This window comes from Salvelinus alpinus, chromosome 28 (assembly GCF_045679555.1).
Source record: "Salvelinus alpinus chromosome 28, SLU_Salpinus.1, whole genome shotgun sequence".
Taxonomy (NCBI): domain Eukaryota; kingdom Metazoa; phylum Chordata; class Actinopteri; order Salmoniformes; family Salmonidae; genus Salvelinus; species Salvelinus alpinus.
In genome coordinates this window covers 33,168,298-33,194,091 of record NC_092113.1, presented here as the reverse complement: position 1 = coordinate 33,194,091, position 25,794 = coordinate 33,168,298, and the positions used below count along the sequence as shown (strand labels likewise).

General features: G+C 43.9%; 1 protein-coding gene across 3 annotated transcripts in view; it reads left to right on the top strand.

Moving 5' to 3' along the window:
• Positions 1 to 3,693: 3,693 nt before the first annotated feature.
• LOC139557726 (extended synaptotagmin-1-like) overlaps positions 3,694 to 25,794 on the top strand; it is a 49,186-nt gene continuing 27,085 nt past the window's right edge. Inside the window, exons 1-10 of one of the 3 annotated variants that reach the window (XM_071372857.1) lie at positions 3,694 to 4,463; positions 9,352 to 9,393; positions 15,230 to 15,364; positions 17,020 to 17,093; positions 17,236 to 17,308; positions 18,443 to 18,532; positions 18,742 to 18,797; positions 19,262 to 19,382; positions 19,577 to 19,753; positions 24,274 to 24,356. In XM_071372857.1, the coding sequence (XP_071228958.1) occupies positions 4,122 to 4,463; positions 9,352 to 9,393; positions 15,230 to 15,364; positions 17,020 to 17,093; positions 17,236 to 17,308; positions 18,443 to 18,532; positions 18,742 to 18,797; positions 19,262 to 19,382; positions 19,577 to 19,753; positions 24,274 to 24,356 (1,193 nt within the window). In that variant the 5' untranslated portion in view covers positions 3,694 to 4,121. Of the gene's footprint in view, positions 4,464 to 8,464; positions 9,394 to 15,229; positions 15,365 to 17,019; positions 17,094 to 17,235; positions 17,309 to 18,442; positions 18,533 to 18,741; positions 18,798 to 19,261; positions 19,383 to 19,576; positions 19,754 to 24,273; positions 24,357 to 25,794 lie in introns of all 3 variants that reach the window. The other 2 variants (XM_071372856.1, XM_071372858.1) reach the window with 2 other exon arrangements.

The following is a 25,794-nucleotide window of genomic DNA, read 5'->3' as shown; positions in this document are numbered from 1 at the left end:
TCAACAGAGGTAACGGTCGTATAGCTGTATCAAATACGTAGGGTACCCAACTATCACATTTATTCATTGGCCTATAGTAGATATACAGGCAATTTCAGTTGTGTAAAAATACTTTAAAGTACTACTTAAGTAGTTTCTGGGGGCATCTGTACTGTACTTTACTATTTATATTTTTGACAACTTACTCCACTACAATCCTAAAGAAAATAATGTACTTTCTACTCCATACATTTTCCCTGACCCCTAAAAGTACTCGTTACATTTTAAATGCTTAGGACAGAAATGGTCTAATTCACACACTTAAAGAGAAAATCCCAGGTCATACCTACTGCATCTGATCTGGCGGACTCACTAAACACATGCTTTGTAAATTAAGTCTGTGTTGGAGTGTGCCCCTGGCTATCCGTAAATAAATAAAAAACAACATCGTGCCGTCTGGTTTGCTTAATATAAGGAATTTGCAATTATTTATACTTTTACTTTTGATACTTAAGTATATTTTAGCAATATCATACTTTTGATACTTAAATTTAGGGGCGGCAGGTAGCCTGGTGGTTACAGCTGGTGGTGAGAGCGTTGGGACAGTAACTGTTGGATCAAATATGTCGTTCTTCCCCTGAACAAGGCCACTGTTCCTCGGTAAATTTGTTCTTAACTGACTTGCTTTGTTAAATAAAACTATATTTAAAACCAAATATTTTTATTTTGCTCAAGTTGTATTTTACTAGGTGACTCACTTTTACTTGAGTCATTTTCTATTAAGGTATCATTACTTTTACTCAAGTATGACAATTGGGTACTTTTTCCACCACTGGGCAATTCTTAGTCAGTCGGAAAGCTATTGGTTTATGAAAGCTGCAGCGGAGCAAGGGTCTTTATTTTCTTTTTTTTTTACTTGCAGGGAGGTCGCTAGACATTACGCCTCGAACACACCGACACTATCTAATTTTGGCACACCAGATGTACCTTTATTTCCAATGGAACGATGCTTTTGCCTTTTGCAGCATTGCATTGCAGAGGCAGTTGCTGTGCGTTCTGTGCGTATGCGTCGAAATGTATGCATAGACGGCTTAACAGAACTGGTGAATGTTGAACCTTTGTTGCACACATCCAGATGATGCTGCGTACCATTTTGTGAAAGGATACCATTGTTGTGATTGAGGCGTTATATTGATTTGTGCGGTCAAATATTCTCAGAACAATTTAATTTTAGGGTTACGTTTTTCATTACAAATGCAGACTATTAATAATCCTAAAATTATGTTACTAACTTAATTTTAGGTTTACATTTTCATTACAAATGCATGTTAGACTATTAATAATCCGTTTCTAAATTACAAATTTACTGATGAAAAATACAGAACAGTCAACAGCCTACAGTAAGTAGGCTTCTCCAAGCTCTGCATTATACCAGGCGTTAACAGAGGTAACGGTCGTATAGCTGTTGCTGTATCAAATAGGTAGTCTACCCTACTATCACATTAATTCATAGGCCTATAGTAGATCTATAGGCTTTAGGCCACAGTAGGCCTAAACAGTGGTGATTTTAGCACGTAAATCTTGGTGGGACAAACATTCTTTGGGGGGGATGCATGTCAGCAAAGCCACTACACAGCAGAACACTAAACAATGCATTAATTGCACTATAATGGTGACAAACGGTGGCCACGCAAAGCTGTCCCAAACCTTTAACCAGGGAGTTAAGAACAAATTCTAATTTACAATGATGGCATAGGAACAGTGGGTTGGATAACTGCCTTGTTCAGGGGCAGAACGACAGATTTTTACCTTGTCAGCTCAGAGATTTGATCTAACAACCTTTTGGTTACTGGCCCAAAGCTCTAACCACTAGGCTACCTGCCACCCCACCTTACCTCTGCTACACCTGGCTTTCAGCAGAGCCTTGTCTGGCAGTGAAACGGTTCGTTCAGCCTCATTTACTGTCTTTTAAAAACACATAGCTGATATGGCTGACTTGATTATTAAACAAATTCAGTTCTACTGACAATTGAGATGTACAAACTATGGCATAAGGGGATGACAAGTGGATAAGAGGCAATCCGTAATTTCGATTAAGACATTGAGCGAGCTAGGACGGACGTAGTCAATATAAGTATTTCTTCAGCTCTTTTGAAATGTACATTGACAGAATTCAGAACATTAGCCATTCTTACGGTGTTCTCCCTGTACACCAAGTCAGAACCATAGGATAAATAAAGGGGGCATATAAGCAGACAATGAAAGCTCTTAGAATATTCAATAATTACATTTTTCAAAAACAGGTTATATGTGTACCACCAAGTCAGAACAGTAGGTGAAATTAAGAGGTGAAAATATATCAAATTATTAGGGCGAGGCACATGGGCTACTAACAGCTTACTACACAACATACACTTAGAATTACTTTCTTAGCTACAGTATACATATCTCCCTGGCATATTACATCCTTTATGCAGCAGCATACAAAACATTTTTGGATTTACCTTGTTGTGCTGTGCTCACTTGAAAGGGAACGTGCCGCGGCAGTTCTTTGTGGGCAAATTTTGTCATCAAAGTCAGTCATTCTCTGGATTTATGGGAACTGGGAACTGGAAAAAAAAGTTGATTCGTGATGACGCAAGTGATCTTCAGATCGTAGCTCTAGAAAGAGGCCCAAGTTCCCGATTTACAATTCCTAGTTGTTCAAAACGTATTTTCCCAGTCTTAGCTTGTTTTCCCGAGTTCCCAGTTGTTTTGAACTCACTAAAGTCAGATTTGCAGCTCCGAGTTAACAGTTATTTTGAGCGCGGAACAAATCATGCTTAATTGACAGCATGGCCAATGTTGAATGTTTATCATTTTAAACTAGGAATAGAGACCCTTAATCTTAGACTTGGGACCACACAGCCACTCCACTGAATAGCAGGCTAGTGATTGCTTTGCAATGCTTGCAGTTAGCCACTGATTCCTTCCTAACCACTCATTGTTGAATTTGCGATTTCCAACTTGTGTAATGTTCATGTCCAATGGCCGATGACACCAATACGTTTTATTATTAATTTCTCGTCATTATTTCTCTTCACCTGACAAGGATTCAAAAGGATTTGCCAGTAGATTGTCAACCTGATTCATGATGATGACTGCTAGCTAAGATTTTGAAAGTATGATGTTGACATGATCAGTCCAATCAAAGCTACTGTAGATATAAAGTGATTTGACGTAATTTTATATGTGGCCAATGACCTTGAGCCTTCTTGGATGGGCACTTCTAATGTAACTCTATGGGAGCACCCAAGGGGCTTGAAATTTCGAGCTCTACCCTTAGACTTGGAGGTGACTAGTGTCCTCATGAGTGACAGAACACTGAGCCAATCACGCCGCAACGCTCCGTATTTTCTGCTGGCTTGCCCCACAACCACAGAAAGCACTGAGCTAGGCTGAAACACTTGCATTTTGTAGCTGCCTTACTTAAGAAAACCAAAAAAGAGACCATGTTTGGATGCGACTTTATTAACTCAATGATATATATATATATTTTTTTACATTGTTTGCAAACTGATATGTGACAAGTATTAATGCCGAAATAACATGCAAAACAAACAGGCAAGCAGTTTTTCTGCCCCACCTGCCCTGAATGATGAGTCGCCACTGGGCCTAAATCAATTCTCAGTCAGTCGGAAAGCAATTGGTTTGTGAAAGCTGGAGTAGCGCAAGAGGCCTTTTTGTACTTGCAGTGGATGTTGCTAAATATTAGACTGGATGGTGCGGTCAAATATTATCGGAACAAGTACATTTTAGGGTAACTTTTTTTTCTGATGGATTTAAGGAGGGCTTTCACTTAGATAACACGCCCTTACAAGTCTGACAAAAAATTGAATCCACTTGCCTCTGCATGCTAGTGTTTGTCAGTGCGCGCATGAAGAGCGGTTTTGTTCCCTGGTGCTGTTTACCTATTCAAGATGTATTTTTAGCTGAACATTTCTAGCAAAACTGTTTATGATCGTTTCGTGTCAATAGTGTAAGACATTGTCAATGGTTTGCAAGCTAAACTTTATTCCGTTGTCTTATTTTTGAATTAAACAACAAGAAGGCACTGAACGCGGAACTGCAGAGGTAGCGCCTCCACAGACAAGGATTTTGCGATGCCATCTGTGGATGGAAGTCCGAGTATGGGCACAGGCTCGGAGGCTGCGGACTCGGCATTGCCAGAAGAAATGCAGCCACCCAAACCTCCAGGGCAACATGCTGTAACCGTATTGTGGTCCTTTGGAAAATTCCTGGCTACACTTTTACCAGTTTATCTGGCCGGATACTTCGGGTTCAGTATCAGCTTGGTTCTATTCGGTCTCATGGTCTACATCGGATGGAAACACAGCAGAAACGAGAAAGTGATGCGTCTGCGGTCAGCTATGTACTTATTGGAGAACGAGAGAGCATACACCACTGCGAGGGCTTTTATGAGTAAACAGGAATTACCCCCATGGGTAAGTAACAAGATACATATCATTATTGTATTCCTATTTTCTCTATGGACTCAGCCTGCACTTCAGAGTGGAGATCACATCTTCAGCCTACTAGTCTGTGAGCTGGTAATTAAAGCCACCGTCTATAATATTTATATTATTTTTCAAATAAATAAAATACAGCGGAATAATAAATACATTATTTGAACAAAAGTCAGTCTTAAAATCCATCAATGTCATTACATCATATCCAAAAAGGTTTGTTTATGTTGTCAAAATAAATAAATAAATATGTTAATGAATGAAGCAAAAAATGTGTCTGTGGTGACCAAAGTAACAAAGTGACACAACTCAGTTGACAATAAGGACAGGTATAATGGCAAGGGGATGAGCACAATGTCCTATTAGTTCACAATCTCTCTCTCTTTCATACCATTTCATAATTTGCACAGTGTACAGACATCCCAGTCTATGACTGACCAACCTTTTGTTAATACAGTATAAGGCTGTAATGTAATAAAATGTGGAACAAGTCAAGGGGTCTGAATACTTTCCCGAATGCACTGTATATTTTCCTATTCTACTCTGTTCCTACCCACCCACCCCTCCCCCTCTTCTACATTCTTTAGTCTAGTCCATCCAGCCCTAGCTATATTTGGACATTCTTAATATGCAGAGCCTGAGGAGAATGAGTCAAAACTTTAGAATGCCACAATCACAGTGGAATTCAGAATTAACATTTACTCCATTTATGTCCTGTGTGGCTCAGTTGGTAGAGCATGGTGTTTTCAATGACAGGATTGTGGGTTTGATTCCCATGGAGGACCAGTAAGAAAATTGTATGCCCTCACTACTATAAGTCGCTCTGGATAAGTGCATCTGCTAAATTACTAAAATATAATACCACAGAGGTGTTACTGTATTTAAATTTAGCACACAGTTAACTTAACAGTGACTAAGTTACTCGTTCAATGAACGTCTTAAAGGAAAAATCCACCCAAAACCAATCATTGTGTTAAATAACAACACTGTGTTAAATAATAGTAATATGTGAGAACAATATTTGTTGTGAACACATTTTTCATTTTGGCGTTATAATAAGGTTGGTAGCAACATGGAAAATTGTTGTGGAAATCTGTTATAGCTCAAGTTGACGATAAAATCCAAAATGCAATGCTCCCTTTATGGGCTGGCTGGCTAGCTAGCTACAGTTGAAGTCGGAAGTTTACATACACCTAAGCCAAATACATTTAAACTAAATTTTTCACAATTCCTGACATTTTATCCTAGTAAAAATTCCCTGTCTTAGGTCAGTTAGGATCACCACTTTATTTTAAGAATGTGAAACGTCAGAATAATAGTAGAGAGAATGATTTATTTCAGCTTTTATTTCTTTCATCACATTCCCAGTGGGTCAGAAGTTTACATACACTCAATTAGTATTTGGTAGCATTGCCTTTAAATTGTTTATCTTGCGTCAAATGTTTCGGGTAGCCTTCCACAAGCTTCCCATAATAAGTTGGATGAATTTTGGCCCATTCCTCCTGACAGAGCTGGTGTAACCGAGTCAGGTTTGTAGGCCTCCTTGCTCGCACATGCTTTTTCAGTTCTGTCCACACATTTTCTATGGGATTGAGGTCAGGGCTTTGTAATGGCCACTCCAATACCTTGACTTTGTTGTCCTTAAGCCATTTTGCCACAACTTTGGAAGTATGCTTGGAGTCATTATCCATTTGGAAGACCCATTTTTTAAATTTTATTTCACCTTTGCGACCAAGCTTTAACTTGGTCGCAAGTTAAAGCTTTCCTCCTTCATGATGCCATCTATTTTGTGAAGTGCACCAGTCCCTCCTGCAGCAAAGCACCCCCGCAACATGATGCTGCCACCCCCATGCTTCACGGTTGGGATGGTGTTCTTCGGCTTGCAAGCATCCCCCTTTTTCCTCCAAACATAACGATGGTCATTATGGCCAAACAGTTCTATTTTTGTTTCTTCAGACCAGAGGACATTTCTCCAAAAAGTATGATCTTTGTACCCATGTGCAGTTGTGGCGGTTTTGGAGCAGTGGCGTCTTCCTTGCTGAGCGGCCTTTCAGGTTATTGTCGATATAGGACTCATTTTACTGTGGATATAGATACTTTTGTACCTGTTTCCTCCAGCATCTTCACAGGGTCCTTTGCTGTTGTTCTGGGATTGATTTGCACTTTTCGCACCAAAGTACGTTCCTCTCTAGGAGACAGAACGCGTCTCCTTCCTAAGCAGTATGACGGCTGCGTGGTCCCATGGTGTTTATACTTGTGTACTATTGTTTGTACAGATGAACGTGGTACCTTCAGGCATTTGGAAATTGAAATTGAGGATGAACCAGACTTGTGGAGTTCTACAATTTTGCCGGATTTCTTTTGATTTTCCCATGATGTCAAACAAAGAGTCACTGAGTTTGAAGGTAGGCCTTGAAATACATCCACAGGTACACCTCCAATTGACTCAAATTATGTCAATTAGCCTATCAGAAGCTTCTAAAGCCATGACATTTTTCTGGAATTTTCCAAGCTGTTTAAAGGCACAGTAAACTTATTGTATGTCAGCTTCTGACCCACTGGAATTGTGATACAGTGAAATAATCTGTCTCTAAACAGTTGTTGGAAAAATGTATTGTGTCATGCACAAAGTAGATGTCCTAACCGACTTGCCAAAACTATAGTTTGTTAACAAGAAATTTGTGGAGTGGTTGAAAAACAAGTTTTAATGACTCCAACCTAAGTGCATGTAAACTTCCGACTTCAACTGTAGGTAGCTAGCTAGAAAAACATAGCTACACACAATAATTTTAGCTAATTAGCTGTAAAATCCCTCCCAAAAAAGACTGCACTATCAATTTAGGGGTCTACAATCTCACCATGTTCAACCTGCAGATCAATGTGCCTCACAGAGTGGAGTCTAACATTCACAACGGCAGATATACTTTTGAGGAGATGGGAAACGTTGCCCATGCTACGTCAATGGGGCGTGCGGTGCATTCTGGGCGATCCTGGGGCAAGGAGCGCTCTCCTTCAAAGAGTGAATGGGAGTCTATTGGGGGCTAGCTCAAAAACCCAACATTAGCACCAATTTCGTCAACAAGAAATACAACATTACAAATCATTTCTGAGATGTGCGATAATTTACTTGCTATCTGTATCTGTAGTATCTGCTATCTGTAGTATTGTATAGCTTTGGAATCGTGACATTATGTACTTCGAGGAAAATAAGCATGTTTCTCGGCATATATGCTGACTGAGTCACTATTAACTTAGCAACCGTGTGATGCAGCATGACAACGTGAACGTGAACGGTCGACAGTCTTCTGGGTGGGGCGTTATATGTTCCCTGATTCATTGAATTCCTATCTTATTTCTATAATATCTCTGACAACGGCACCATGCAATGCACCCTGGACTAAAGAGGCAGACAAATAGGAAAAATGTGCTATACCCTCCGTTAAATTAAACATTTCTCGAGGTAGGAATATTGCAAAAATATGATCAATGGGTCATTCAAGAGAAGACATCCTCCTGCGTTATGACATCGGCCAGTATTGATATCTGACATGTATGATAGACGTTTTCAAGATCTAAAAGTCATATGCCTATCAACTTCCAGTGTAGTGAGAGATACTTTATCACGGTGCTACGTCACACCGACCGGATTTCTGCCTGCTTGAACACCAATAACTCAGATACACATGAAAACATGAAATGATCCAGGGAATCGATAGAACATCACTCAGAGATGTACAAAAACAATGTAACATTCAAAAATGGTTGAACCTTTCCTTTAATTATTTGAACCAAGAGAGAGTGTTTCCACTCTGAGGTTTTGTCGTGCCACCGTCATTTTAGGCATTTCTATGTGTGTGCACTCCCCATTTCCTGTTTCAGTTCGGAGGTTCCTTAGAACTTGAGGGTGGTACTCATAGAGATCCTATTAAATTTGTTTTCTAATTCCTAATTCTATGTTTGTGCTACTGTTGACCTTTTAGATGGCAGAAGCTTGGTGACTCATAGACATCAATCAGAGGGAGAGGGGGAACAAGGAGGACCATATCAGGAAAGAGAGAAAATATGATAATTGTTTTCTTAATCATGGGACAATTTCAACATTCTTCAACACCCACAGGACACTCACATTGTCACCACAATCTCTGTAGTTTTGTCAACAGCATATCACAGGTTATTTTGCACGCACACACACACGTGCACACACACATGATCATGATCAGTGTGATCTGCAGGTCTTATGACTGTGGTTTGGGTTTGGAGGAAAGATTGAGGGCCTGCTGTGGTGTGTCATCATTATGTTTTGAAACATGGAAAATGTCCAGAAACACACATCTTAATTTTACTGTTGGGTCATTCCATGTCATTTCAGCAAGCCATGACACCCACCATCTTAGATGTTTCTGAAATCGTTTCTATAGTTAGAAACAGATAAGATAAGCATTCAGAAGCATTCTTTTGTTTAAATATAATTTGATCTCGGAGAAATTAAGATAATTGATTGCACCCAAAAAAGTTTGGTTCAAATTGGATGTTAGGTACTGTATTTATTCAATATTATATGAATCCTATAAATTAAAATGGGCAATTTGGGTGCAAACAATTAGGTTAATTTCTGAAAGATTAAATACATTTCAGAATGCTAATATGATCTGTTTCTGAAATCTAAAGGATTTCACAACACTGAGATTGTGGGTGTCAAACCTCTTTCTGGTTCTTTTTGAGGTGGAAAGGCCCTGTCTCGTGTCGATCCTTTGCCATTTCACGACCTCCCTACATTCATACCCAGGTTACACTCTTTTGCTATGTATTTTGTTTAAGGCGGTTAAAAGTTCAAATCTAACCAATACATTTCTCACTTTCTCTACAGGTCAACTTCCCTGACGTGGAGAAGGTTGAGTGGATGAATAAGGTATGTAATGTAGTACACATATATATACACTGCTCAAAAAAATAAAGGGAACACTAAAATAACACATCCTAGATCTGAATGAATGAAATATTCTTATGAAATACTTTTTTCTTTACATAGTTGAATGTGCTGACAACAAAATCACACAAAAATTATCAATGGAAATAAAATTTATCAACCCATGGAGGTCTGGATTTGGAGTCACACTCAAAATTAAAGTGGAAAACCACACTACAGGCTGATCCAACTTTGATGTAATATCCTTTAAACAAGTCAAAATGAGGCTCAGTATTGTGTGTGGCCTCCACGTGCCTGTATGACCTCCCTACAACGCCTGGGCATGCTCCTGATGAGGTGGCAGATGGTCTCCTGAGGGATCTCCTCCCAGACCTGGACTAAAGCATCCGCCAACTCCTGGACAGTCTGTGGTGCAACGTGGCGTTGGTGGATGGAGCGAGACATGATGTCCCAGATGTGCTCAATTGGATTCAGGTCTGGGGAACGGGCGGGCCAGTCCATAGCATCAATGCCTTCCTCTTGCAGGAACTGCTGACACACTCCAGCCACATGAGGTCTAGCATTGTCTTGCATTAGGAGGAACCCAGGGCCAACCGCACCAGCATATGGTCTCACAAGGGGTCTGAGGATCTCATCTCGGTACCTAATGGCAGTCAGGCTACCTCTGGCGAGCACATGGAGGGCTGTGTGGCCCCCAAAGAAATGCCACCCCACACCATGACTGACCCACCGCCAAATCGGTCATGCTGGAGGATGTTGCAGGCAGCAGAACGTTCTCCACGGCGTCTCCAGACTCTGTCACGTCTGTAACGTGCTCAGTGTGAACCTGCTTTCATCTGTGAAGAGCACAGGGCGCCAGTGGCGAATTTGCCAATCTTGGTGTTCTCTGGCAAATGCCAAACGTCCTGCACGGTGTTGGGCTGTAAGCACAACCCACACCTGTGGACGTCGGGCCCTCATACCACCCTCATAGAGTCTGTTTCTGACCATTTGAGCAGACACATGCACATTTGTGGCCTGCTGGAGGTCATTTTGCAAGGCTCTGGCAGTGCTCCACCTGCTCCTCCTTGCACAAAGGCGGAGGTAGCGGTCCTGCTGCTGGGTTGTTGCCCTCCTATGGCCTCCTCCACGTCTCCTGATGTACTGGCCTGTCTCCTGGTAGCGCCTCCATGCTCTGGACACTACGCTGACAGACACAGCAAACCTTCTTGCCACAGCTCGCATTGATGTGCCATCCTGGATGAGCTGCACTACCTGAGCCACTTGTGTGGGTTGTAGACTCCGTCTCATGCTACCACTGGAGTGAAAGCCCCGCCAGCATTCAAAAGTGACCAAAACATCAGCCAGGAAGCATAGGAACTGAGAAGTGGTCTGTGGTCACCACCTGCAGAACCACTCCTTTATTGGGGGTGTCTTGCTAATTGCCTATAATTTCCACCTTTTGTCTATTCCATTTGCACAACAGCATGTGAAATTTATTGTCAATCAGTGTTGCTTCCTAAGTGGACAGTTTGATTTCACAGAAGTGTGATTGACTTGGAGTTACATTGTGTTGTTTAAGTGTTTTCTTTATTTTTTTGAGCAGTGTATATATAGATATATACACGCGCAAACACACACACTGAGCTGGTGTGCCGATGGAGAAGCTTTGTGTTGCCTGAATGTGGTAGTTGTGTTTGTTTGTCCACCGTTGCCCTTGGTTGCTGTGTGTGTGTGTGCATCCTGCCTCTGTGAGCGCTCCATCTCCTCCATCAGTACCCATCATCTTCTGTTATAATTAAGAGTCGGGGGAGGGTAAAGCTTCCGCCAGATCACATCACACACACACACACACACACACACACACTGAGTATGGTTAGTTCTGTCTGAGATCCTTGGGACGTCTACCCGAAACCCTAACCTTAACCCCTACCCTTAACCCTAACCTTAACCCCTTTAAATGTGAACTTCAATTGGGTAACATCAGCGTTGGTGTCACGTTCGTTTGTAGAGAAGGACCAAGGCGCAGCGTGATTACAGTTCCACATAATTTATTAAAGTGAAACTATAAAACAAAACACGAACTGTGACCACAGAGGTGCTACATACACTAACTCAAAATACAAAATACAATATCCCACAAAACACAGGTGGAAAAAAGGCTACCTAAATATGATCCCCAATTAGAGACAACGATTACCAGCTGCCTCTAATTGGGAACCATATCAAGCACACCAACATAGAAATATGAAAACTAGAACACCACATAGAAATAATTAACTAGAACACCACATAGAAATCATAGACTAGAACACCCCAGTTACGCCCTGACCTACTATACCATAGAGAAACAATGGCTCTCTATGGTCAGGGCGTGACAGTTGGGATGTCCCAAGGATCCCGGATAGCACTGACTCACTGAGTATCCCTGTTGCAGCCACAGCAGCCACCCTGCCTCCCATCTCCACTGTGAGAGCAGCTTCGGTGTGGATGATGGTGATGTGAATATCAATAAACAAAGCACAGATTGTAGGGGGAGTGATCTAAAGGGCTCATCATTCACAAGAACCAACCCGGCTGCTTCTCCTCCAGGCTCTCTGCCTGCCTGCCACCCACCACGTGCTCTGTCTGGCTGGCTCTGTCTGGCTGGCTGCAACAACAACAGACCCTGGTCTGCTTCCCCATCTAACTTCATTAAGATGGCATAGCCCAAATGTTATTCAATGATGGTTTGTCAACAGTTTTTGAGTGCGTAGTCTCTCATGACAGACTGTCTGCATTTGGAGTATCTCTTGGCAGTGCACAGGATTTGCTGACTTCCATCCGGGATTAGTGAGCTAGCACGTAATATCATATCAAAATCTTCGTGCCTGTTTCCCCAAATGGCACCGCATTTCTTATTTAGTGCACTACTTTTGACCAGGGCTTATAGGGCTCTGGTCAAAAGTAGTGCCCTGTATAGGGAGTAGGGTGCCATTTGGTACGCAACCATGACCAGCCCCAGACAAGCAGACAGGGTTGAGGGGAAGGTTAGGGGTCATGGGAATGACTGGGCAGAGAGATGAGAAGTAGTATCAGCCTTAAACCTCACACACTGATTCAGAAAATAGCACCTTTTAAAGTGATGACAAGCTTTGATCGGACAGACCTTGCACTTTATTCGATGTGTAAACAACTGCATGGCAATGTGATTTAAGAATATGACAAACAGTGCTGACATACACAAATTAACCATCAAATTTAGCCTACAGCTGATAAATGTAGTCATTTAAAAGTAATTGAAAAACCAAGAATGCACTATCTATGTGCGTATACAGTACTGTGCAGAAGTTTAAGGCAGGCGTGAAAAAATGCTGTAAAGTAAGATGCTTTCAAAAATAGACATGTTAATAGATTATATTTATCAATTAACAAAATGCAAAGTGAGTGAACAGAAGAAAAATCTACATCAATTCAATATTTGGTGTGACCACCCTTTGCCTTCAAAACAGCATCAACTCTTCTAGGTACACTTGCACACAGTTTGAAGGAACTCGGCAGGTAGGTTGGCCCAAACATCTTGGAGAACTAACCACAGTTCTTCTGTGGATTTGTGGCAGCCTCAGGTGCTTCTCTCTCTTCATGTAATCCCAGACAGACTCGTTGATGTTGAGATCAGGGCTCTGTGGGGGCCGTACCAGGACTCCTTGTTCTTCTTTAAAAATGTTTATTTAACTAGGCATGGCAGTTAAGAACAAATTCTTATTTAAAATGGCTGCCTAGGAACAGCAGGTTAACTGCCTTGATCAGAATGACAGACTTTTACTTTGTCAGCTTGGGGATTTGATCTAGCAACCTTTCAGTTACTGGCCCAACACTCTAACCACTAGGTTACCTGCCACCTCTTTACGCTGAAGATAGTTCTTAATGACTTTCGCTGTATGTATGGGGTTGTTGTCATGCTGCAGAATAAATTTGGGGCCAATCAGGTGATTCCCTGATGGTATTGCATGATGGATAAGTATCTGCCTGTACTTCTCAGCATTGAGGAGACCATTAATTCTGACCAAATCCCCAACTCTATTTGCAGAAATGCAGCCCCAAACTTGCAAGGAACCTCCACCATGCTTCACTGTTGCCTGCAGACACTCATTTGTGTACTGCTCTCCAGCCCTTCGGCGAACAAACTGCCTTCTGCTACAGCCAAATATTTCAAATTTTGACTCATCAGTCCAGAGCACCTGCTGCCATTTTTCAGCACCCCAGTTCCTGTGTTTTCCTGCATAGTTGAGTCGCTTGGCCTTGTTTCCACGTCAGAGTTATGGATTTTTGGCCGCAAGTCTTCCATGAAGGCCACTTTTTAAGTCACTTCTGACCAGACTTCTCCAGACAGTAGATGGGTGTACCAGGGTCCCACTGTTTTCTGCCAATTCTGAGCTGATGCCACTGCTGGACATCTTCCGATTGCGAAGAGAAGTAAGGATGATGTGTCGTTCATCTGCTGCAGTAAGTTTCCTTGGCCGACCACTGTGTCTACGGTCCTCAACGTTGCCCATTTCTTTGTGCTTCTTCAAAAGAGCTTGGACACCACATCTGGAAGCTCCTGTCAGCCTTGACATTTCTGCCTGGGAGAGACCTTGCTGATGCAGAATAACTACCTTGTGTCGTGTTGCTGTGCTCAGTCTTGCCGTGGTGTATGACTTTAACAGCAAACTGTCTTCAGCAAACTCACCTTGTTAGCTGAGTTTGGCTGTTCCTCACCCAGTTTTATTCCTCCTACACAGCTGTTTCTGTTTCAGTTAATGATTGTGTTTCAACCTACATATTGAATTGATGATCATTAGCACCTGTTTGGTATAATTGTTTAATCATACAGCCATATGACTACAAAATCCCTGACTTTGTGCAAGTGTACCTAGAAGAATTGATGCTGTTTTGAAGACAAAGGGTGGTCACACCAAATATGGATTTGATTTAGATTTTTCTTCTGTTCGCTCACTTTGCATTTAGTTAATTGATAAATATAATCTATTAACATGCCTATTTTTGAAAGCATTCTTACTTTACAGCATTTTTTCACACCTGCCTAAACCTTCTGCACAGTACTGTATTTGTTGACATCTACTTGGATGTATAATACTAGGAAATGACTATAGGTCTAATATCTACTGAATTATGAATTGCTGTAACTAGCTAGTAGTGACAGTCTGTCCTTTGTTTCTCTCTTGTCAGAGCTGGCCTTTCAGGCTTGTGTTCCTTTCATGAGAAGAGTATCTCGACCAGATATGTGTTTGTGGTTTCCTGTAGTGTAGGTGGCTATGTGATCACGGGAGGAGAGATCCTGCTCTAAGGTTGTCACATGTTTCACTGTCAGGTCCTCTTGCTGCGGTAGCAGATGTAGTCAGTTATAAGTGTTTGAGGGTTTTAGCTGTGCAATACAGTAGTCAGTTATTACACAGGCATGTGCAGTTTTATAGAACCTACTACATGTGTCTTGAGTAGCCCAATTCTTTCAATAGGACCACATCTTCAAATGGGATTATACACCATAAATATGAAAGAATTTTGCCTTAGCATATGACCTAATTACATTTGCCAAGCAGCCTAATTCAGATCACGTATGTTAGATACATTTTACATAGAATATTCAAGGAAATTGCCCAGCACAGTGTTTTGTCTGCAAGCGCTGCAGTCCTTGAAAAATGTCCTTGAATCATGACCACATGATGATATGATCTCATGTATATTTAGTAGGTTGTAAATACACAGTGAAAATCATAACTACTTCTCTCTATCTCTCTGTGCCTCTCTCTCTCTGTCTCTCTCTCTGTCTCTCTCTCCCCCTCTGTGTGTCCTGCAGATCCTGCAGCAGGCGTGGCCATTCGTGGGTCAGTATCTGGAGAAGTTGCTGGTCGAGACCATTGCTCCAGCCATACGTGCATCCAACACCCACCTGCAGACCCTCAGCTTCACCAAAGTCAACCTTGGGGAGAAGGTACTAACTAGAGCCCTGGCCTGTATAACATCATGTATAGTAGGACATACATCATCACTGTATAGTAGGATGCAGTGTACTAACTAGAGCCCTGGCCTGTGTAACATCATGTCATTACTGTATAGTAGGATCCAGGGTACTAACTAGAGCCCTGGCCGGTATAACATCATGTCATTACTGTATAGTAGGATCCAGGGTCCTAACTAGAGCCCTGGCCTGTATAACATCATGTCGTTACTGTATAGTAGGACCCAGGGTACTAACTAGAGCCCTGGCCTGTATAACATCATGTCATTACTGTGTAGTAGGACCCAGGGTCCTAACTAGAGCCCTGGCCTGTATAACATCATGCCATTAGTGTATAGTAGGACCCAGGGTACTAACTAGAGCCCTGGCCTGTATAACATCATGTCGTTACTGTATAGTAGGATCCAGGGTACTAACTAGAGCCCTGGCCTGTATAACATCATGTCATTACTGTGTAGTAGGACCCAGGGTACTAACTAGAGCCCTGGCCTGTATAACATCATGTCATTACTGTGTAGTAGGACCCAGGGTACTAACTAGAGCCCTGGCCTGTATAACATCATGTCATTACTGTGTAGTAGGACCCAGGGTACTAACTAGAGCCCTGGCCTGTATAACATCATGCCATTACTGTGTAGTAGGACCCAGGGTACTAACTAGAGCCCTGGCCTGTATAACATCATGTCATTACTGTGGAGTAGGACCCAGGGTACTAACTAGAGCCCTGGCCTGTATAACATCATGCCATTACTGTGTAGTAGGACCCAGGGTACTAACTAGAGCCCTGGCCTGTATAACATCATGTCATTACTGTGTAGTAGGACCCAGGGTACTAACTAGAGCCCTGGCCTGTATAACATCATGTCATTACTGTGTAGTAGGACCCAGGGTACTAACTAGAGCCCTGGCCTGTATAACATCATGTCATTACTGTGTAGTAGGACCCAGGGTACTAACTAGAGCCCTGGCCTGTATAACATCATGTCATTACTGTATAGTAGGACCTAGGGTACTAACTAGAGCCCTGGCCTGTATAACAACATGTCATTACTGTATAGTAGGACCCAGGGTACTAACTAGAGCCCTGGCCTGTATAACATCATGTCATTACTGTGTAGTAGGACCCAGGGTACTAACTAGAGCCCTGGCCTGTATAACATCATGTCATTACTGTGTAGTAGGACCCAGGGTACTAACTAGAGCCCTGGCCTGTATAACATCATGTCATTACTGTATAGTAGGACCTAGGGTACTAACTAGAGCCCTGGCCTGTATAACAACATGTCATTACTGTATAGTAGGACCCAGGGTACTAACTAGAGCCCTGGCCTGTATAACATCATGTCATTACTGTATAGTAGGACCCAAGCCATTTATAGAACTGTAAATGAATATGTGGCTCTGGTATGCCCTGTCGTTATACTCATGAAGATGGACAGGTTCATTCTAACACTAATAACCATACAGAACAATTCCACACTAAACATGACTTGTTAGCAGCAGACCCCTCCCTAATAGCCTGCAGGCGAGGTGACCTTATGCAGAACAGTTTGCAGTGAACATTATCTGTGTTATTCTATATGATTTCTATACACATAATAATACCATAATATGTGTTTTTGTCTTAGGCCATGAAGGTGGTAGGAGTGAAGGCTCACACGGAGCACGACAAGCGGCAGGTCTTACTGGATCTATACATTAGGTACGCAGCCGTCGCAGCACCCCATACTGCATGCCTGTCTTCAATGCCTCTGTGATGCAGAGCACATCCATCATCTATAGCAGCAGCCTGACAGTTAAATCATCTTCCTGTTTCCTCTTCCTCCCCTCTCTCTTCTCTGCAGCTATGCAGGTGATGTGGAGATCAATGTGGAAATCAAAAAGTACTTTTGCAAAGCAGGAGTGAAGGGAATACAGGTAAAGATGTAAATAACATCTTAACATCACCTGGGGAGTGGGACTGTATGAGAAAAATGTCCCCAAATTCTTCTCCAAAGCTAACATTATATGCTTGTTTTTATTTCTCCTTCTCCCCTCTCTCTCTTATTATTTCTCTCTTCCCCCCTCCTTCTCCCCCTTGTATTATCTCTCTCTTCCCCCCTCCTTCACCCCCTTTCTTTTATTATCTCTCTCCCCCCCTTCTCCCCCTTTCTTTTATTATCTCTCTCTTCCCCCCTCCTTCACCCCCTTTCTTTTATTATCTCTCTCTTCCCCCCTCCTTCTCCCCCTTTCTTTTATTATCTCTCTCCCCCCTTCTCCCCCTTTCTTTTATTATCTCTCTCTTCCCCCCTCCTTCTCCCCCTTTCTTTTATTATCTCTCTCCCCCCCTTCTCCCCCTTTCTTTTATTATCTCTCTCTTCCCCCCTCCTTCTCCACCTCTCTTTTATTATTTCTCTCTTCTCCCCTCCATCTCCCCCTTTCTGTTATTATCTCTCTCTTCCCCCCTCCTTCTCCCCCTTTCTTTTATTATCTCTCTCTTCCCCCTCCTTCTCCCCTTTCTTTTATTATCTCTCTCCCCCCTTCTCCCCCTTTATTTTATTATCTCTCTCTTCCCCCCTCCTTCTCCACCTCTCTTTTATTATTTCTCTCTTCTCCCCTCCATCTCCCCCTTTCTGTTATTATCCCTCTCTTCCCCCCTCCTTCTCCCCTTTCTTTTATTATCTCTCTCTTCCCCCCTCCTTCTCCCCTTTCTTTTATTATCTCTCTCCCCCCTTCTCCCCCTCTCTTTTATTATCTCTCTCTTTCCCCCTCTCTTTTATTATCTCTCTCTTCCCCCCTCCTTCTCCCCCTCTCTTTTATTATCTCTCTTTCCCCCTCTCTTTTATTATCTCTCTCTTCCCTCCTCCTTCTCCCCTCTCTCTTTTATTATCTCTCTCTTTTCCCCTCCTTCTCCCCCCTCTCTTCTCTCTCTCTCTTTCCCCTCTCCTTCTCCCCCTCTCTCTTATTATCTCTCTATCTCTCCACCCTCCTTTTCCCCCTCTCTCCTATTATCTCTCTCATTAACTCTATCTCCTCCCCTCTTTCTCCCTCCCTTCTGCTCTCTCTCTGTAGCTACATGGGAAGTTAAGGGTGATCCTGGAACCCCTGATTGGGGATGTGCCTCTGGTGGGAGCCATCACCATGTTCTTCATCCGCAGACCTGTGAGTCTCTGTTACCAGTCACTTCATTCCTTTGTTTGTTAGTCGTCCATCCATCCATCCATCCATCCATCCATCCATCCATCCATCCATCCATCCATCCATCCATCCATCCATCCATCCATCCATCCATCTATCTATTCCATTAATTAATTAATTAATTAATTTGATGCTGCCTTTTCATTGTCGTTGACATTTCTCCTCTTTCACAGAAGCTGGACATCAACTGGACTGGGCTGACCAACATGCTGGATATCCCTGGACTCAAGTGAGTGAGAGGGCTCCTATTGCCTTTCTCAAAGGAGTACTTATATACTACAGTGGAACCACCTGTTATGCTGTTAGTTCTGTATACGTTAGTATTAGTTCAGGGTGATGACCTAACTTAGCAAGGCGTTGTGCTTGCTCACGTGTGTAGATAAGACATGCATCTAGTTGTCTGATAATACAATTAAATCATTGTCAGTGCCGTGTTTAGTTGCTAACATCATAAATCAAATATTCCTGTCAATATGTTCCTATTTAATTGTATTCAACTTAGAAATCACATTTTGCTTAAAATGATTTCCAGGAAAATGTCCTCTGCCTCAGCCACATCCTAACTCAATGGGGTTGCCTCATTGTTTATAAGTTTAATGCATGTTCCTGTCAGCAGTAGAATGTAGTCTTTGTCTATGTGTTTGTTTCCCACCTCTTTGTCCCATCCCAACGACACCCTGCATTCATTTACAGTGCCATGTCGGACACTATGATAATGGATGCTATAGCCTCATACCTGGTCCTCCCCAACCGCCTCACTATCCCCCTGGTGGCCGACCTGCACGTTGCGCAGCTTCGCTCCCCTCTCCCACGGGTAACCTTACTCACATTGTAAATCACCTGTCCTGAGAGTCACTGACTCACTGACTGACTGAAGCATTTACCAGACATAACAAATTGACTGATTGACAGAGATAAACGCTTAGCGTCAAATTGTCCAGTAACAGTGGACAGCAAAGTGTTCCTACTGTAGACTGTATTACTCATGCCTCTCTGTATGTCTGTCAGGGAGTGGTGCGTATCCACCTGTTGGAAGCTGAGGAGCTGACAGCCAAGGATACGGTCATTAAGGGGATAATAGACGGGAAGTCTGATCCGTACGCTGTGCTGCGTGTGGGCACACAGACCTTCACATCACACACCGTGGACAGCAACCTCAACCCACAGTGGAGAGAGATGTTTGAGGTGAGAGACAGAGACGGAGTGAGAGACGGAGTGAGAGACGGAGTAAGTGAGGTGAGCGAGAGATGGAGAGAGACGGAGAGAGACGGAGAGAACGAGGTGAGTGAGAGAGAGAGACAGAGATGGAGAGCGACAGAGAAAGAGGGAGAGAGGTGTTTGACAGAGGTGTTTGAGGTGAGAGAGAGAGAGAGAGAGAGAGAGAGAGAGGGAGTTAGAGAGAGATGTTTGAGGTGAGAGAGAGAGAGAGAGAGAGATGTTTGAGGTGAGAGAGAGAGAGAGAGGGAGTTAGAGAGAGGTGTTTGAGGTGAGAGAGGGAGTTAGAGAGAGATGTTTGAGGTGAGAGAGAGAGAGAGGGAGTTTGAGAGAGAGAGAGAGAGAGAGTTAGAGAGAGGGAGTTAGAGAGAGATGTTTGAGGTGAGAGAGTTAGAGAGAGGGAGTTAGAGAGAGATGTTTGAGGTGAGAGAGAGAGAGAGAGAGAGAGAGAGAGAGAGAGAGAGAGAGAGAGAGAGAGAGAGAGAGAGAGAGAGAGAGAGAGAGAGAGAGAGAGAGAGAGAGAGAGAGAGAGAGAGAGAGAGAGAGAGAGAGAGAGAGAGAGAGAGAGAGAGAGAGAGAGAGAGAGAGAGAGAGATGTTTGAGGTGAGAGAGGGAGTTAGAGAGAGAGATAGATGTTTGAGGTGAGAGAGGGAGTTAGAGAGAGAGAGAGAGATGTTTGAGGTGAGAGAGGGAGTTAGAGAGAGAGAGAGATGTTTGAGGTGAGAGAGGGAGTTAGAGAGAGTGTTTGAGGTGAGAGAGGGAGTTAGAGAGAGTGTTTGAGGTGAGAGAGGGAGTTAGAGAGAGTGTTTGAGGTGAGAGAGAGAGAGGGAGAGAGGGAGTTAGAGAGATATGTTTGAGGTGAGAGAGGGAGAGAGGGAGAGAGAGAGGTGTTTGAGGTGAGAGAGAGAGGGAGTTAGAGAGAGATGTTTGAGGGGAGAGAGAGAGAGAGAGAGAGAGAGAGAGAGAGATGTTTGAGGTGAGAGATAGAGAGAGAGGGAGTTAGAGAGAGGTGTTTGAGGTGAGAGAGAGAGAGAGATGTTTGAGGTGAGAGAGAGAGAGAGGGAGTTAGAGAGAGATGTTTGAGGTGAGAGAGAGAGAGAGAGAGTTAGAGAGAGGGAGTTAGAGAGAGATGTTTGAGGTGAGAGAGTTAGAGAGAGGGAGTTAGAGAGAGATGTTTGAGGTGAGAGAGAGAGAGGGAGTTAGAGAGAGATGTTTGAGGTGAGAGAGAGAGAGAGAGAGAGAGCGAGAGAGAGAGAGAGAGAGAGAGGGAGTTAGAGAGAGGTGTTTGAGGTGAGAGAGAGAGAGAGAGTTAGAGAGAGGTGTTTGAGGTGAGAGAGAGAGAGAGAGAGAGGGAGTTAGAGAGAGATGTTTGAGGTGAGAGAGAGGGAGTTAGAGAGAGATGTTTGAGGTGAGAGAGAGAGAGAGATAGAGAGAGGGAGTTAGAGAGAGATGTTTGAGGTGAGAGAGAGAGAGAGAGGGAGTTAGAGAGAGACGTTTGAGGTGAGAGAGAGAGAGAGAGAGAGAGAGAGAGGGAGTTAGAGAGAGGTGTTTGAGGTGAGAGAGAGAGGGAGTTAGAGAGAGATGTTTGAGGTGAGAGAGAGAGGGAGTTAGAGAGAGAGAGAGAGAGAGAGAGAGAGAGAGAGAGTTAAAGAGAGGTGTTTGAGGTGAGAGAGAGAGAGAGAGAGAGAGGGAGTTAAAGAGAGGTGTTTGAGGTGAGAGAGAGAGAGAGGGAGTTAGAGAGAGATGTTTGAGGTGAGAGAGAGAGAGAGGGAGTTAGAGATAGGTGTTTGAGGTGAGAGAGAGAGAGAGAGAGGGAGTTAGAGAGAGATGTTTGAGGTGAGAGAGAGAGAGGGAGTTAGAGAGAGTGTTTGAGGTGAGAGAGAGAGAGGGAGAGAGGGAGTTAGAGAGATATGTTTGAGGTGAGAGAGAGAGAGAGGGAGAGAGGGAGTTAGAGAGAGGTGTTTGAGGTGAGAGAGAGAGAGAGAGGGAGTTAGAGAGAGGTGTTTGACGTGAGAGAGAGAGAGAGAGAGAGGGAGTTAGAGAGAGTGTTTGAGGTGAGAGAGAGAGAGGGAGAGAGGGAGTTAGAGAGATATGTTTGAGGTGAGAGAGAGAGGAAAGAATTAACAAAAAAACAGAGCAAACTAGAATGCTATTTGGCCCTAAACAGAGAGTATACAGTGGCAGAATACCTAACCACTGTGACTGACCCAAACTTAAGGAAAGCTTTGACTATGTACAGACTCAGTGAGCATAGCCTTGCTATTGAGAAAGGCCGCCGTAGGCAGACATGGCTCTCAAGAGAAGACAGGCTATGTGCTCACTGCCCACAAAATGAGGTGGAAACTGAGCTGCACTTCCTAACCTCCTGCCCAATGTATGACCATATTAGAGAGACATATTTCCCTCAGATTACACAGATCCACAAAGAATTCGAAAACAAATCCAATTTTGATAAACTCCCATATCTACTGGGTGAAATTCCACAGTGTGCCATCACAGCAGCAAGATTTGTGACCTGTTGCCACAAGAAAAGGGCAACCAGTGAAGAACAAACACCATTGTAAATACAACCCATATTTATGTTTATTTATTTTAACTTGTGTGCTTTAACCATTTGTACATTGTTACAACACTGCATATATATAATATGACATTTGTAATGTCTTTATTGTTTTGAAATGTCTGTATGTGTAATGTTTACTGTTCATTTTTATTGTTTATTTGACTTTTGTATATTATCTACCTCACTTGCTTTGGCAATGTTAACACATGTTTCCCATGCCAATAAAGCCCCTTGAATTGAATTGAATTGAATTGAGAGAGAGGGAGAGAGGGAGAGAGAGAGGTGAGCGAGGAGAGAGAGGAGAGAGAGAGAGAGAGAGAGAGAGAGAGAGAGAGAGAGAGAGAGAGAGAGAGAGAGAGAGAGAGAGAGAGAGAGAGAGAGAGAGAGAGAGAGAGAGAGAGAGAGAGAGAGAGAGAGAGAGAGAGAGAGAGAGAGAGAGAGAGAGAGAGAGAGAGAGAGAGAGAGAGAGAGATGTTTGAGGTGAGAGAGTTAGAGAGAGAGTTAGAGAGAGAGTTAGAGAGAGAGTTAGAGAGAGATGTTTGAGGTGAGAGAGTTAGAGAGAGGGAGTTAGAGAGAGATGTTTGAGATGAGAGAGAGAGAGAGAGAGAGGGAGTTAGAGAGAGGTGTTTGAGGTGAGAGAGAGAGAGAGTTAGAGAGAGATGTTTGAGGTGAGAGAGAGAGAGAGAGAGAGAGAGAGAGAGAGAGGGAGTTAGAGAGAGAGAGAGAGAGGGAGTTAGAGAGAGAGAGAGAGAGGGAGTTAGAGAGAGAGAGAGAGAGGGAGTTAGAGAGAGAGAGAGAGAGAGATGTTTGAGGTGAGAGAGAGAGAGAGAGAGAGAGAGAGAGAGGGAGTTAGAGAGAGAGAGAGAGAGGGAGTTAGAGAGAGATGTTTGAGGTGAGAGAGTTAGAGAGAGGGAGTTAGAGAGAGATGTTTGAGGTGAGAGAGAGAGAGGGAGTTAGAGAGAGATGTTTGAGATGAGAGAGAGAGAGAGAGAGTTAGAGAGAGGTGTTTGAGGTGAGAGAGAGAGAGAGAGGGAGTTAGAGAGAGATGTTTGAGGTGAGAGAGAGAGGGAGTTAGAGAGAGTGTTTGAGGTGAGAGGGAGAGAGGGAGTTAGAGAGATATGTTTGAGGTGAGAGAGAGAGAGAGGTGTTTGAGGTGAGAGAGAGAGAGAGAGAGAGAGAGAGAGAGAGAGAGAGAGAGAGAGGGAGTTAGAGAGAGGTGTTTGAGGTGAGAGAGAGAGAGAGTTAGAGAGAGATGTTTGAGGTGAGAGTTAGAGAGAGAGAAAGGCATGTCTCAGTGTCCTTAGTCTTGGAGTTAAACAGCTTGGTTTGTTTTACCTGCTTCTCTCAGCAGATTTCCACAAAAAGAGGGCCTGCATATTGCAGACATACCACTTTAGTGAACTATATATAAATATTTACAGAGATGGGAGCAGATCAGCATATTCTGGGTGTGTCCCAAATTGCACCCTATCCTATATAGTGCACTATGGGCCCTGGCAAAAATAAATGGATTATTTAGGGAATAGGATTCCATTTCAGGTGCAGCATATTGTTACGGCAGGACGTATACTGCAATACATTATGACCGACCAGCTGTTCCTCAGGCAGCGTGTTCTGCTTCTGCAGACAAAGGGGAAGCTGTGGGTTTGTAGAGAGATGAGTGAGATGTAAAGAGATGTGCTGAATTGACCAAGCATCAGTGTTGGCTACTTATCTCTGCTGTGTCATGGGGACAAGAACAGTCTTGCACAAGGCTTAGAGTATGTCTGATAGTATGGGCTTTAGGGCTGATGAGAGAAACACTGATGCTATGGCCTTTGACCATTGACTCTATTTGGATGTCTGTGTTACTGCTAATGTTACTATTGTGTCATCTGTGATTGTGATTACATGTGTTTGTCTGTGTTTGTTTCTGTATGTGTGTCAGGTGATTGTCCATGAAGTGCCTGGTCAGGAGTTGGAGGTGGAGGTGTTTGATAAAGACCAGAACCAGGATGACTTCCTGGGCAGGTAGCGCCCAACTCACTCCCTGGCTGTGTCTGTAATGCCCAACTCACTCCCTGGCTGTGTCTGTAATGCCCAACTCACTCCCTGGCTGTGTCTGTAATGCCCAACTCACTCCCTGGCTGTGTCTGTAGCGCCCAACTCACTCCCTGGCTGTGTATGTAATGACCAACTCTCTCCCTGGCTGTGTCTGAATTGCCCAACTCACTCCCTGGCTGTGTCTGAATTGCCCAACTCACTCCCTGGCTGTGTCTGTAGCGCCCAACTCACTCCCTGGCTGTGTCTGTAATGCCCAACTCACTCCCTGGCTGTGTCTGTAATGCCCAACTCACTCCCTGGCTGTGTCTGTAGCGCCCAACTCACTCCCTGGCTGTGTCTGTAATGACCAACTCTCTCCCTGGCTGTGTCTGTAATGCCCAACTCACTCCCTGGCTGTGTCTGTAATGCCCAACTCACTCCCTGGCTGTGTCTGTAATGGCCAACTCACTCCCTGGCTGTGTCTGTAGCGCCCAACTCACTCCCAGGCTGTGTCTGTAATGCCCAACTCACTCCCTGGCTGTGTCTGTAGCGCCCAACTCACTCCCTGGCTGTGTCTGTAATGCCCAACTCACTCCCTGGCTGTGTCTGTAGCGCCCAACTCACTCCCTGGCTGTGTCTGTAATGCCCAACTCACTCCCTGGCTGTGTCTGTAATGCCCAACTCACTCCCTGGCTGTGTCTGTAATGCCCAACTCACTCCCTGGCTGTGTCTGTAGCGCCCAACTCACTCCCTGGCTGTGTCTGTAATGCCCAACTCACTCCCTGGCTGTGTCTGTAATGCCCAACTCACTCCCTGGCTGTGTCTGTAATGCCCAACTCACTCCCTGGCTGTGTCTGTAATGCCCAACTCACTCCCTGGCTGTGTCTGTAGCGCCCAACTCACTCCCTGGCTGTGTCTGTAATGCCCAACTCACTCCCTGGCTGTGTCTGTAATGGCCAACTCACTCCCTGGCTGTGTCTGTAGCGCCCAACTCACTCCCTGGCTGTGTCTGTAATGCCCAACTCACTCCCTGGCTGTGTCTGTAATGCCCAACTCACTCCCTGGCTGTGTCTGTAATGGCCAACTCACTCCCTGGCTGTGTCTGTAGCGCCCAACTCACTCCCTGGCTGTGTCTGTAATGGCCAACTCACTCCCTGGCTGTGTCTGTAGCGCCCAACTCACTCCCTGGCTGTGTCTGTAATGCCCAACTCACTCCCTGGCTGTGTCTGTAATGCCCAACTCACTCCCTGGCTGTGTCTGTAGCGCCCAACTCACTCCCTGGCTGTGTCTGTAATGCCCAACTCACTCCCAGGCTGTGTCTGAATTGCCCAACTCTCTCCCTGGCTGTGTCTGTAGCGCCCAACTCACTCCCAGGCTGTGTCTGTAATGCCCAACTCACTCCCAGGCTGTGTCTGAATTGCCCAAC